The 12,583-nt window shown below is 53.7% G+C and overlaps 1 protein-coding gene across 2 annotated transcripts; it reads right to left on the reverse strand.

Annotated features, from left to right (window-relative positions):
* Positions 1–728: 728 nt before the first annotated feature.
* Positions 729–4,450, reverse strand: MEF2B (myocyte enhancer factor 2B). 2 transcript variants are annotated; one of them, XM_016210826.2, is made up of 8 exons: positions 4,397–4,450; positions 3,697–3,900; positions 2,660–2,794; positions 2,038–2,185; positions 1,737–1,870; positions 1,550–1,643; positions 1,263–1,374; positions 729–954 (listed from the first exon to the last, which is right to left on the reverse strand). In XM_016210826.2, the coding sequence occupies exons 1-8, from the start codon at positions 4,448–4,450 to the stop codon at positions 729–731; spliced, it is 1,107 nt and encodes a 368-aa protein (XP_016066312.1). The 2 variants fall into 2 exon arrangements, with proteins under 2 accessions (XP_016066312.1, XP_087672183.1); XM_087816057.1 differs by having other exon boundaries at positions 1,550–1,670.
* Positions 4,451–12,583: the final 8,133 nt, after the last annotated feature.

Raw genomic sequence — 12,583 nt, forward strand, 5'->3', positions numbered from 1 at the left:
TCCTCTCTCTGAAATCAATAAAAAGATATATTTAAAATAATAATAATAAAATAAAATAAAATTGAACCCTCAACTCTTTGGTGGGCTGGCGGAAGCTCTAACCACTAAGCACCACCGGCCAGGGCCCCAACAGCTTCTTGCTGTAAGCAGTTGTGACCAGCCTGGGGATTTCCCCCTTAGCCTACCACCTGACAAGTTTGAGGGCAAATAGCCAGGCCCTTCTCTGGTGGGGTGGAACCATTCTAGGGACATACTTCACACAGTCCCCCAAGGCCCTAACAGCCCAGCTGCCCACCATTGTCACCTGCTTGTTTGCACCCCCTGCAGGGCCCCTGTCCTCACATTGCCACCTCCCACGAAACTTTCTCCCCATACCCCACCTGCACAGGAATCCTCATCTCAGGGTGGAATTCTGGCGGTAGTACCTCAAACCCAGACAAGGCGAGACTGAGGCCATGGGGAGGAGATGGGAGGACAGGGCAGAGGTAGGGGTGGCTCTAAGTAGCCACGGATCGTTTCATTCACGGAGGCCACGTGTGTTTTATTGGTGGGTACACACTCAGGAAGGGGAAACAGAGGCCGGGACCATGGATCCTAACCCAGACCCCCACCATGGAGGGGGGCGTATCCACTGGGTCTTCTCTAAGGACACCCAGAGGGAGGTTGGGAGCCCAGGTGCCCTCGCCCGGCCTGGTGGGGGCGCAGGGCCAGCACCATCCCCGGGTCCACTACCGGGGCCAGCCATCAGCAGTGGGTAACCGGCGCAGCCCAGGCCCAGGCCGCAGGGGCTCTGCAAGGGGCCGGGCCAGGAGCAAGGGGTAGGGGAAGGTCTTGGAAAAGTCGCCGTGGCCCCCGGGTGCTGGCGAGAGGCGCTCGGACTTGATGCTGACTTGGGGGGTCGGTGAGGAGGCACCGCGGGCTGAGGGGCCCTCCTCGCCCAGGCTGCGGCCCCCACTGCAGAGAGAGAGAGATGAATGAGAATGGGGGTCGTGAGCTTTGCGAGGAAGGAAGGGAAGGAAACCAGGAGGTGGCACTGCTTGGGCAAAGGCTCCGCAGGAGGACCTTGGGAAAGGAGGGGGTGGCCATCCCTCTTGGGGCCTCCAAAATAGAATCCACCCCCTCCCCGCCAGCACTCCGGAAGGGCTGAATGCAGAAACAGGAGCGGCCACCAGGTGTCAGCAGTGGCCAGGGGCTTTGGAAGACTAGGAAGGGGCCCACCACGGAGCCTGACTGGGATTGGGGGTGGTGGTTGGGGCACTTACCTGGGCTGGGCAGGGCCCATTAGGGGCCCATCACCCCTCGAGGGCTGCCAGGGGGCCAGAGTAGGGGGCTGCAGCAAGCCGGCGGGCGGAGGGGGGTCTCCCAGGCCATATTCTGGGGGGGAGGGAGCGGGGACAGGAGGAGTAAGCTGAGACTCCCACCTCTGTGAGCCCCTTGCCCAAGCCTGACCCACCCCACCAGCCAGTTTTCAGTTGGTGAGGGAGTATGGACTGACCAGCGGGCAGGTGTATGGATACCTCCCACAGTAGGGCTGGTGGGGGGTGCATACCTGGGGGGCCTGCTGGGAGGAAGGGGAAGCTTCCAAGTGGGGGTCCTGGAGCTGCAGCAGAGCATGGACTCTGCAGGCTACCATAGAGGCCTCTCTGTGTGGAGAAAGGGTGAAGGGGAAACTGAGGCCCACACTCAGGCCACCCTGGCTGCCCCCATCAGCCCTGACATTCTTTTTCCTCACTCACTGAGGTGCTCAGTCCCCCTCGGGCCCCTGCCAGGCCTCCAGGCAGGTCTGGCCTCCGCCCATCTGCTGCCAGGTACAGGGGTGGTGGTGTCTTGCTGGCAAGGTGGCTTGGTGAGAACAGAGGATGGGCCAGGCCTGTGGAGCAGGAGACCCCCAGAGAGAGGGCAGGCAGACATGTGATCTACTGAAGTCTGAGGTCCAGAGGTGATGAACACAGCCAAGGAGTGCTAGAGCCAAGATCCCCACCCCCACAAGCTCCCCTGGGACCCCCACCTTCCCCAAGGCCTATGCCCCATGCTTACCTGGGGGCCCAGCTTTGGGGGCTGCTGGCCTGAAGGGGGATGGGCGGCTCTGGGCAGGCAGGGCCTCCCCAAGCCCATTGGAGTCACAGCCTGGTGGGGGTAGGGCCCCATATACCATGTCAGGGCTGGGCATAGTGGGGGCTGCTGGCTGAAGACAGAGAGGACAGGACAGGTTGGAGGAATGAGAAAGTGGGGGCATCAAGGCCAAGACAGAATATCCCAATGAGTCAGGGGCCAGCCTCCACCTTTTGGAAGCCCTCACTACTCCTCCCTATGGCCTAACCTCACATGGCTGGGCATGCCTATGTCTGGCTCTGTTGCTCCTGGACAGCTAGGCCCAGAGCTGAGGCTTCTTACTCAGCATGAGGTTGCTCTGAGGGGGCTTCCCAGGTGTTTGATGAATAAAAAAAAGAAAGAAAGAAGGAATTATCTGCCTGTTGAACTCATTCATCCTTCAAAGCCCCAGCAACAATGTCCACTCCTCCAGGAAGCTTTTCCTGCCCACCCAGGCAGAGACCTACCACCAAACTCTAGGTTTCCTGACCCTTTTTCAGTCTCAGCCTTGACCACTTGGGCCTCAATGGGGGGTGGCACATTCATGGCAGGGCAGGGAGTGACTTACATAGAGCCGGGGTCGGGGCAAGGCTGGCTCACCCCCATCACCTGCCAGCCTCCGCAGCTTCTCTCCTGGCCCCTCAGGTCCCTCATCTGGCTCCAGCTCTGGCCCATCAAGGCCCACACCCCTCCGCTTCAGTGTCTGTGGGGAGAGGACACAACAGAATGAACCTCTCCCCATCCCAGCCAGGGAGCCTGGTTGTATGGTGAGGGGAGAGACCTAACCCAGCTCTGTGGGTGAGGCAGAGGGCAGGCAAAGCCTGCTCTAACCAAATTCCAAAGCCCCCAGTGAGTTATCATCTGTTAAATTCCAACTGTGTGTGAGAGAGGGCCTGTCCTGCCCTGAAACCAGAGATCCACCCAGGCCTTCTGGCACTGTTCTAACACTCCTGAATACAACTCTGGTATCTCTATTCTGCATCCACGTGCTGCTTTAGAGTCTGGCATGCAGTAGGTGCTTAATACATGTCGAGAAACTGAGCACCTGAGGACAACTTTATAGGATTCTCTGAGCTACCTGGGACCAGTGACTGGTCCTGGACCTCAGCAAGGTCAGCTTGCTCCACAGTGCCTTTTATTTTCTGTTCTTTACTCACCAAATGGGTGATAGGATTAAATGAGATGTGTGTGAGGGGCACATAGTACAGCCTTCAATGTGTAGTGGTTATTTTTTTTAAGATTTTTTAATTGATTTTTTTTTTTAGAGAGAGAAACATCGATGTTAGAGCAAACATTGATCGGCTGCCTCTGCACACCCCCTACCGAGCCCGCAGCCCCGGGCATGTGCCCCAACAGAGGATCGAACCCTCAACCTTTTGGTGTACAGGACCATGCTCCAACCAAATGAGCCACCTGGCCAGGGTTGGTTGATGTTTTTATTTCTACTATCCAGGTAACTGCCCCAGAGGGACACTCCATTACCCCAAAACCTGCTTTAACTGGCAGCAACGCCAGAGTGCAACAGTCATCTTTTGTACAAACCAAGGCTCCCTAAGCTCTGAGGGAGCAGTGTTCTGGCTTCGTGGGGAGGAGGGTCCAGGGTACCTCGAGGATGTCAGTGTTGGTGCGGCTCTCGTGGGGTTCGCTGTACTCCGTGTACTTCAGGAGCACACGGTCCATGTCCGTGCTGGCATACTGGAAGAGGCGATTGGCGCTGTTGAAGATGATGAGAGCAATCTCACAGTCGCAGAGCACACTCAGCTCATAGGCCTTCTTCATCAGCCCGAACTTCCTTTTGGTAAATGTCACCTAGACCCAGGACCCACAGGTGAGAAGGAGAAGGCAAAGATTCGGGGTGGCATGGGGGGATGGAGGGGCCTGTTTCGTGAACATGCCTCATGATTCTGTGCCTCTGCATGTGCTGTTCTTTCTGGCTGTACTTCTCACTTCTCAGCCTGGCAAACTTCCGTTAATGCTTCAAAACCCAGCCCAAATGACCTCTCCTTTGGGAAGTTTTCCTTGGTCTCCTAGGAAGAGCCCACACTCCCTTCCTGAGCTTCCCCAGTTCTGTGCCTCCCTCTAATCCAGCCCTCTGGGTTGGGTGTGTTTGTGTAAAGCTTCATCTCCTCTATGACCAGGACTTCAGTAAATCATCATGAAAATGAGCAAGTGCTACATCTCAAACTCTAGACATGGCATCAAGACTCATTCCCCCACAATTCCCCAAAACAGCTAGGCCTTTGCCAGGCCCTGTCCCCTGCCATGAATGCCTTCCGACAACCACCGTTCCACCCAATGAACTCACCTGACGATTCCTTTGGTCCAGAATGCGTGAGATCTGTATTTTTTTCCTCCCCATCGTCCCAGGCTGGGCAGAGCAACCTTGGTCTGGGGGAAAAGGAAAAGAGGGGGCATAGTGAGTGGGTGGAAAGTGGGATCAGGCAACCAGCCTTCCTTCTGTGCTCCACCTCCCCCTGCCAGGCACTGAGGGGAATTGATGGAGGAAATCAAGGCAGGTTGGGCCACCCCCACGACCCCCATTCTCAACTAGCCCAGGATGCAGTAGATGCTCAATGAACACCTTTGCACCAACTCCACCTGAGGAGAAGGCTGACCCAGCATGAAAGATGGTAGTACAAATGCTCCTGCCCCAGCATCTAAAAAAGTACCCCCTGGTAACTATGGTACTTCAGAGAGGCTGATCTCCCTGGGCACCTGTCTGTGCAGTAGGGATGACAGCATTGTGTATGGCTCATTGTTGTTGGGGACAAAATGAGCTAACTACATCTGCCCAGCACACAGCAGATGCCACATACATACAGCTATTATGAATATTCGCAACAGCCCTCAACAGGCCAGGTTGGAGGGACATCCGATGCAGCACTCAGTAATCCTGAGCCTCTGAAAGTGAGCCAGGCCTGCCCATCGGACGTCTTTCAACTCATTCAACACACAATAGCTCGAATCAGATCGAGGGCTGTGGTTACAAAAACAAAACAAAGCACACATGTAGCCCTGGTCCGTGTGGTTCAGTTGGTTGGAGAGTCGTCCCATACAACCAAGGGTGGAAGGTTCAATTCCCAGTCAGGTTCAATTCCTAGGTCTTAGGTTCAATCCCTGGCCGGTTGCATGTGGGAGGCAACCGATCACTGTTTCTCTCTCACATCGATGTTTCTCTCTTTCTCTTCCTCTCCCTTCCTCTCTCTCTAAAAATCAATAAAAATATTTAAAAATTAAAAAAACACACCCAACAACAAAATTAAAAATATACATTTAAAAATTTCATTGAGTGTGGAAAAAAGACAGAGGAAATACTCATGATGGGAAACACTGTCTGATGGAAATTTACCGGTGAGTTTTCCTTTTTTTAAAAATTGTGGTGCAATTCACATAACACAAAATTCACTGTTTTAAAGTACACAATTTAGTGGCATTTAGTTCATTCACAGTGTTGTAGAACCATCACTTCTATCTAGTTCCAGAAATTTTTCATACCCCAAAAAGAGACTCCATTCCCATGAGCAGCCACTCCCCATCCCTGTTCCCCAGCCCCTGGCAACCACTGATCTGCTTTCTGTCTCTAGATTTGCCTGTCCTGGACATTTCATGTAAAAGGAATCACACAATGTGTGGCCTTTTATGTCTTTTATTTTTCCTTTTTGATTATCTGAACTTACTAACTTTTCCCCTGAGTGAATATGGACTATTTCTGTTAAAAAAAAAAATTTTTTTTAATAACAGAAACCCACTCCTGCCCCACTTTCTGCCAGGAGGTGAGGATGTCCTGGAAAGGCCTCAGGCTTGGAGGCCTCAGGCTTGGAGCCCTCAGGCCACGATTTGGGCCCAGGGCAACTTGAGAGACACCCTGGACTCTCCTCACAGGGATTTCAGATCTCCCTGGTGTGGTCCCCAAAAGAGAGTGGGCAACTCAAGGAGGGCAGCATGTCCCCAAGACAAACAGCATGTTGGGGTCCAAGGCTTCCCCAGTGCCTCCCATGCAGGAAGCATTGGATCAAAGAAACCTGTCATGCCTCACCCATCATGCTGTACAGTCAGCCACCCCAAAGCCTCTGAGATCCCTGATACCCCTCCATTAATTCTGTGACGCCACTTGACCCCCAGCCACTCCTGTGTCACAGGTGACTGAGGCAATGTCACAGGCCTATCCAGGGTAAGTGGGCCTGAGCTCAGGTCCTAGCTGGTCTCTGACCCACTGGGCAGCCCTCAGCAAAGGGGCCTCTCCCTGGGCCTCAGATTGCTGTCCTGTGAATGGGGTGGGTATGAAATGCAGAGCACCTGGCAAACACCTGGAAACAAGCTCAGGGAAGTGTAGGGAAATGTAGGTCTGCCTCCACAAGTAACCACATCTGCTTCTCAGACCTCAGCCTGAGGAGTCTGGGTAGGACCCCTTTCATCCCAGAGTCCCAGGGCCCAGGAGAGTAAGATGTTTTGGCGATCATATGTAGCCCACTGTGTGACCCCTGGAGTGCCCTCTACCTTCTCTGGGCTGGGTTTCTGAGCAATCACAACTATACATAACCGAGTGATGAGAGCCCCTGCCCCAGCCCCCTAGCTTCATATTGATTTGCTAAATTTAACCTCTGGGGCTATTTTAATCCCTGGCTGGAACCGGGCGCGTTCCCACGGTTGGGATGTGTTGCCCTCACCCTAATGGGTCCCTGGGGACAGAAGCGGGGCACTGGCCTGGAGGTCCTGGTGCCAAGATGACTCCGGAAATGCCCCCCACGCCTGGTGTCCCATGGGAACGTGGAACTTGAGAATCTGAGCCTGGAATATCTGACTCCAGCCCCTTCTCAGTCTGTCCCCATTTTAGACAAGGACATCCCTGCTAGGACAGGGGTCACATAATGGGGGAGCCACAAGAGCCAAAAGGTCAACCCGAGAGCTGAGACAGGAAGTGAGTTCCAGACAGAAGGAAGAGCAGGTGCAAAGGCCCTGAGGAGGGACGAGACACAGTAACAAGGCCGGAGTGAGGAGCTTGAGGGAGAAGCCGCAGAAGCAGGGCCACTCTGGGTCCTCTGAACTGTGGGGAAGGTCCTGAGTTTGGGTCAAAAAGCGATGGAGAGCCATGGTAGGGTTTGACTAAGAAGAGATGGAGTTTGATTTATCATTGAAAAACCTTTCCACGGCTGCCATGGTGGGGACGGGACAGGATAAAGATGGCAGGATACTGGAGGGGTGGCCAGGGCTGCATCCATCTGGGCAGAGACTGGAGGTGAAGTCACTGTACTCCAGGGCTCTTTGGGTCCTTCAGAAGGTACCAGATCCTCTGCCATCTCTGTGGCCATGTCTGAGAGGCACAGATGGGCTCACACAGGAGTTTGACTCTTCTGACCCTCAATGACCCTGGAACTCCCAATCCTCACACAGGAACTAAAGTCATCCTCAGCTTTGGCCCTAGTGGGATCAACCCAGCACAAAGCTTTGATCATGACCCTCCCTGCTCACACACTCTTCATGGTTCCAACTGCCATCAAGAGAAAGTTTCAGTTCCCAGCCTGGCATTCAAGGCCCTGCCCCAGGCAATCCCTGCCCATCTTTGTCTACCTTCAACAAAATGCCTCTGCCTGGAAAGCCCTTTAGCCCCTTCCTCACCTGGCCAACTCCTATTCACACTTCAAAGCCCAGCTCAAAAAATCCATCCCTCACCCTGGCCTGTGTGGCTCAGTTGGTTGAGTGTTGTCCCATGCACCAAAAGGTCACGAGTTCGATTCCTAGTCAGGGCACATGCCTGGGTTTTGTGCTTGATCCCCAGTAGGGGGCGTGCAGGAGGCAGCCGAGCAAGGCTTTTCTCTCCCTCTCCCTTTCTCTCTCTCTGAAATCAATAAAAAAATAGTTTTAAAAATAGTTTAAAAAAAATACACCCCTCCAGGAAGCCCTCCCTGCCCTCATTCTGGACTGCTACAGCTCCCATCCTTCCCTTCAGTTCTGACCCCATGGGGCTGCGGATGTGCATATCCGTGGGGCTGGGATCCAGACTAGAAGTCCCTCAGGATCAGATTTAGGGGTCGCTGGATAGATTTGGTGAATGGAGCAGGTCCAAAGAGACAGGTCAGGCCCTAGCCGGTTTTGCTCAGTGATTAGATCATCAGCCCACGAACACTGAAGGGTTTTGTGTTTGATTCTGGTCAAGGGCACGTACCTCGGTTGCAGGCTCAATCCCTGACCCCAGTGTGGTGTGTGTGTGGGAGGCAACCAACCCATGTGTCTCTTTCACATTGATGTTTCTATCTATCTATCTCTCTCTCCCTCTCTCTCTCTCTCCCTTCCACTCTCTCTGAAAAGCAATGGAAAAAGTATCCTCGGGTGAGGATTTTTTTAAAAAAGAGACACGTCTGAACTACCCCCAGCTTCCCTCAACAACTTCCTCTCAGACTCCCCCAGCTGACTCCCTACCCAGAAATACACGCGCATGCAAATCCAGCCACTGAGTGGACCTGTCTCAGACCCAGGTGTGAAGGGCCAGCCAAGGAATGTGGGGGTGGAAGACCCAGGGTGTGCATATATATTTGTACTCACATGCAAATCCCCACCCCGAGCTGCAGACAGACCAGCGACAAGTTCTCCAGATGTTGGCGTGATCGGAACTGCTGGGGGGAGGTGGCAGTGGCTGCCGAATGTGCCAGGCACGAGGGCAGAGGCTGAGGTTTGGGGAAGCCTCTTCTGTGCATCCCCCACACCAGTGTCCAGCCAGAAAGCAGAGAGCTTATGGCATCTGCCTAGCAGAGAGGTAGAGAGGTGGACCCGTCGACAGGAAATGGAGCAAGGAAGAAGGTTCAGGAGAAATCCAAGAGGGCACCTCAGAGGAGGAAGCATGTAATCGGGCCTCAATGGAGAAACTGGATGGGGGCAGCCTGAGCAGATGGGCAGTGGGGTGGACATTTGAAGCCAAGAGACCAGCCCTTCCCCACTGCTTTCTTTGCACCCTCATACTTAGCATTTATTAAGATCAACAATGTTTCAACCACTGTGATAAACAGATCTTAGAAGTAAAAAGTATAAGTAGAGTAATGGCCATGGAAGACTGGAAAAGTGAGTGAGACCTACCATAAAAAGACAATAGGCCCAGATGGTTGTATGGCTGTTTTATCAAACTTCAAAGGACAGGAAAGTGCAATGTTATTTAAACAAACTCGGACCTTTGAAAACAATATGAACTGCCCAGGTCATTTTTATGAATTCTCGTTTGTCAGAAGTCCAAAAAGAGCGAAGTATTGGTCCTGAAAGGGGCAACGTTAGCCAGGGATTTTGAGAAAGAAGAGGTGACATTTGGGCTGAGACCTGAAGCATGAGAAAGAGACAGTCAAGGAGGAGTCAGTGGTGGAAAGATCTGGGGGAAGGGTAGTCCTGGCAGTGGAACTGCAAGGGCCAAAGGTCAGAGTGATCATGAGTTTGGCATTAAAAAAAAAAAAATCAAAGAAGTCTGTATGGCTGGACAGCGTGGCGAGGGGGAGAGGCCAGGAGAATGGTGGTGGGAGGGTTGTAGAGGTTGGGTCATATAGGTATTTGTGGGCTTTACTCTGAGGGCAATGGGAAGCCATGCAGAGTTTGGGGGCAAGGGAGGGTCAGGATATGATTTTACAGTTTTAAAAATCCCCTTGTACTCACATGCATTGTTGGTGGGAGGGAAAAAGGTACAGCGACTGTGGAAAAGTGGCATTTACTAAACATGAACATATGTCTACCCTGTGACACAGTCATCTCTCCCCTCAGTGTTCACCCAAGATAAATGGGTCTATGTTTTACCAACGGACACAGACAAGAGTGTTCTCAGCAGCTTCATTCACTATAGCCCCAAACTGGAAACAATCCAAATGCCCTCAATGGAAGAATTGGTACATACTTTCTGGTAGATTCTACCATGGACTGCTACATTGCACAGAAAAAGGATGCGCTCTAGCCCCATGCAACAGCATGGGGGAATCTCCCAGACCTGTGCCAATTCAATAGTGCCGGACTCCACAGAGGAGACATGCCATGTGAGTCCATTTACATGAAGTTCCAGAACAGGCAAAACTCACTTACGGTGATGGATGTCTGCACAGTGGCTGCAAGGGCAGGTGCCGTGACAGGGCAGCAGGAGTCCTAGAGGCTGGGGTGTTCTGGTCCCTAGTCCAGGGTCTGGGTACAGAAATATGTTCCATTTGTGCAAATTTGTTAGTTCTACTTGGATGATTTCTCTGATTTATCTCAATCAAAAGATTTTTTAAAAAAGCTCCGGCCAGCTCCTGGTTGTCATGGGGAGCAGCATCTGTCTAGGCAGGAGTGAGGTGACAGGGAGAGGCTGGGCAGGTGTCCAGGCGAGAGAACAGGCCTCTGAACTGAAATGGGGATGCAGGTGGGCAGAAGTGCATGGATTGGTTGTCAATAGAGGGGACAGGACACACTGGTAGCACACACCTAGCGTGGGGAAGGAACCCAGGGTCCCAGGTTTGAGCACTGTGTAGGGGAAGCGCTGGGGGTATGAAGGAAGATTTTCAGGAGTTTCTGGAGCACCACAAACTCTGTGGTGAGACCTTTGGTCATTAAGTCAATCAACAAATATCTCTGGGATCCTTCAGGCCATGACTGTCACTTCCCTGGCCTAGTGAAGCCCCGTAGCCCCTGGTGATGGGGGGGGGGGAGTGAAAGGAATCCCACCCTCCCACTGACCCTTCACCCTGGCCTCTCTCCACGGGAGGACTCAGTTTTCTCACCTGTAAGTGGGAGTAAGAATCCTTCTTCCACCAGCTGGGGAGGGGGGGTAGGCTGGTGCACACAAAGTGTCTCTGGACCTCGTCTTGTGGCCTCTCAGAGGTCAGAAAGACCCGGCCTTGGAACTGGGGACGCTGAATCAGCGTGCCATCTTGCAAGACCATGGTGACAAGCACAGGACACACTTGGCAACATCGAGCCCCCATTTCCTGCCTCATAAAATGGGTCACAGAATTATGGCCTCAAAGGCTTTGCAGTGAGGGTTTGAGAGAAAAGATCAGGAACAAATCAAGTTCCTCTTCTCAGCTCCCATTGGGACTTTAATAGGGGGATGAGTGACAGCATGCTGCCAGACCCCTGAGCCCAGAGGCCACAGCTTGGCGGGGACCCAGGCCGGGAAAGGAGGGTAGGAAAGGAGAAGTGAGAAGCAGGTGGGTGGTGGGGGGAGGTGAGGGCCCGCAGGGACTCTGCGAAGCGGGGAGGGGGCGCTGCTCCTGGGCCACTGTGCAGCAAATCAGGCCAGCGGCCTGCCTCACGCAACCCAGGCAGTAGTTTCATCACTTGTTCCCCAAGTACCTCATTACTGGCAACAGGAAGAGCCCCTTGGAAAGCCAGGACCCCCCCCCCTTGAGGGTTCTAGTGGCTCTGACCCCAGCTGCCAAAGACCCTCCCTCCAGCCAGGCTCTGGGCCTGCCTCCTCCCTGGGACCTGGGAGACGGTGCCTTAGACGGGGGGGCACTGTGGGTGACCTAGGGGCTGGCTCAGCCCACAGCAGCCCCTGGAGCCCCATACCTGCCCTCGGGGACAAGGTGGGCTCCAGCAGTGCCTCTCATGGGGCCAAACTTCTCTGGGCATCAGTTTCCTGCCCCAGAAAATAGGGAGTCAGGGGTGCCCGAGTTTGGTGGGGCTAGGAAGTAGGTGTTCTGTAGATGCTATTTTCCCTCTTCCCGTCACTGGGCTCTGACCTTAGGGTGACTGCTCCTTAGCCGGAGAGGGGACACTCAGCTCAGAGTAAGGGCCCCAGGCAGATCAAGGAAGGCTAGGGGACAGGGAGTCGGGAGAATGCCTATTTCTCACATGGACTGATGGGGCAGAGGTAGAGAGGTTCCCCTAAACACATGCAGAACCCCAGGTGCCTAAAAAAATCCACAGGTGCCTAAAACATATGGAGCCCCAGAAACATGCACGTGGATCCTACATACAAAATACCCCAAAACATGAAGTCCACAATACATGCAGACTCCCCCAAACCACATAGCTCTTCAAACACCCATGTTCCCAAACACAGATTGCCCAGCACACACAGAGCCTTCAACACATGTTGATCCCCCAAATGCACATAGATCCCCAAACACACTAGGCCCCCCAACAACATGCAGACCCTTAGAGCACCCCAAACATATGCAGATTCCATGTTGGTCCCCATTACATTCAGGTCCCCACACACAGGTAGGGCCCCATCCCTACAGTGGTATCACCCACCCTCTGGCTTCCCGAGGCAAGATAGTCAGCACCCTCCAAGGAAGCTGGGGGTTTGAGGGTGGGGTGTGTCACCGAATGCACCTCTGAATTCTAGAAACCCAAAATGTTCCAGCTGGAGAAGACCCTTTGGGATCCCTTTGTTCCTAGCTCCCTCTGGCACCCATGAGGAAACTGAGACCCATTGGGGGACCCTCAGACTCACCTTCATAGACCCCTCCCCAGGCCTGCTCCAGGGAGGGGTCATTGTTGCCATGCACTGAGAGGCCAGGGCTGCAGCTGTGGGCCTGGCCAGACC

This window comes from Miniopterus natalensis, chromosome 4, assembly GCF_054644295.1.
Source record: "Miniopterus natalensis isolate mMinNat1 chromosome 4, mMinNat1.hap1, whole genome shotgun sequence".
Taxonomy (NCBI): Eukaryota; Metazoa; Chordata; class Mammalia; order Chiroptera; family Miniopteridae; genus Miniopterus; species Miniopterus natalensis.

Excerpts from the sequence above, each read along its gene's own strand:
- MEF2B (XM_087816057.1), bottom strand. The coding sequence starts at position 4,450 with ATGGGGAGGAAAAAAATACAGATCTCACGCATTCTGGACCAAAGGAAT. Across the intron at positions 1,871-2,037 it reads CCCCAAAGCTGGGCCCCCAG|GCCTGGCCCATCCTCTGTTC; the intron begins GTAAGCATGGGG and ends CCTGCTCCACAG. Across the intron at positions 955-1,262 it reads ATGGGCCCTGCCCAGCCCAG|TGGGGGCCGCAGCCTGGGCG; the intron begins GTAAGTGCCCCA and ends CTCTCTCTGCAG.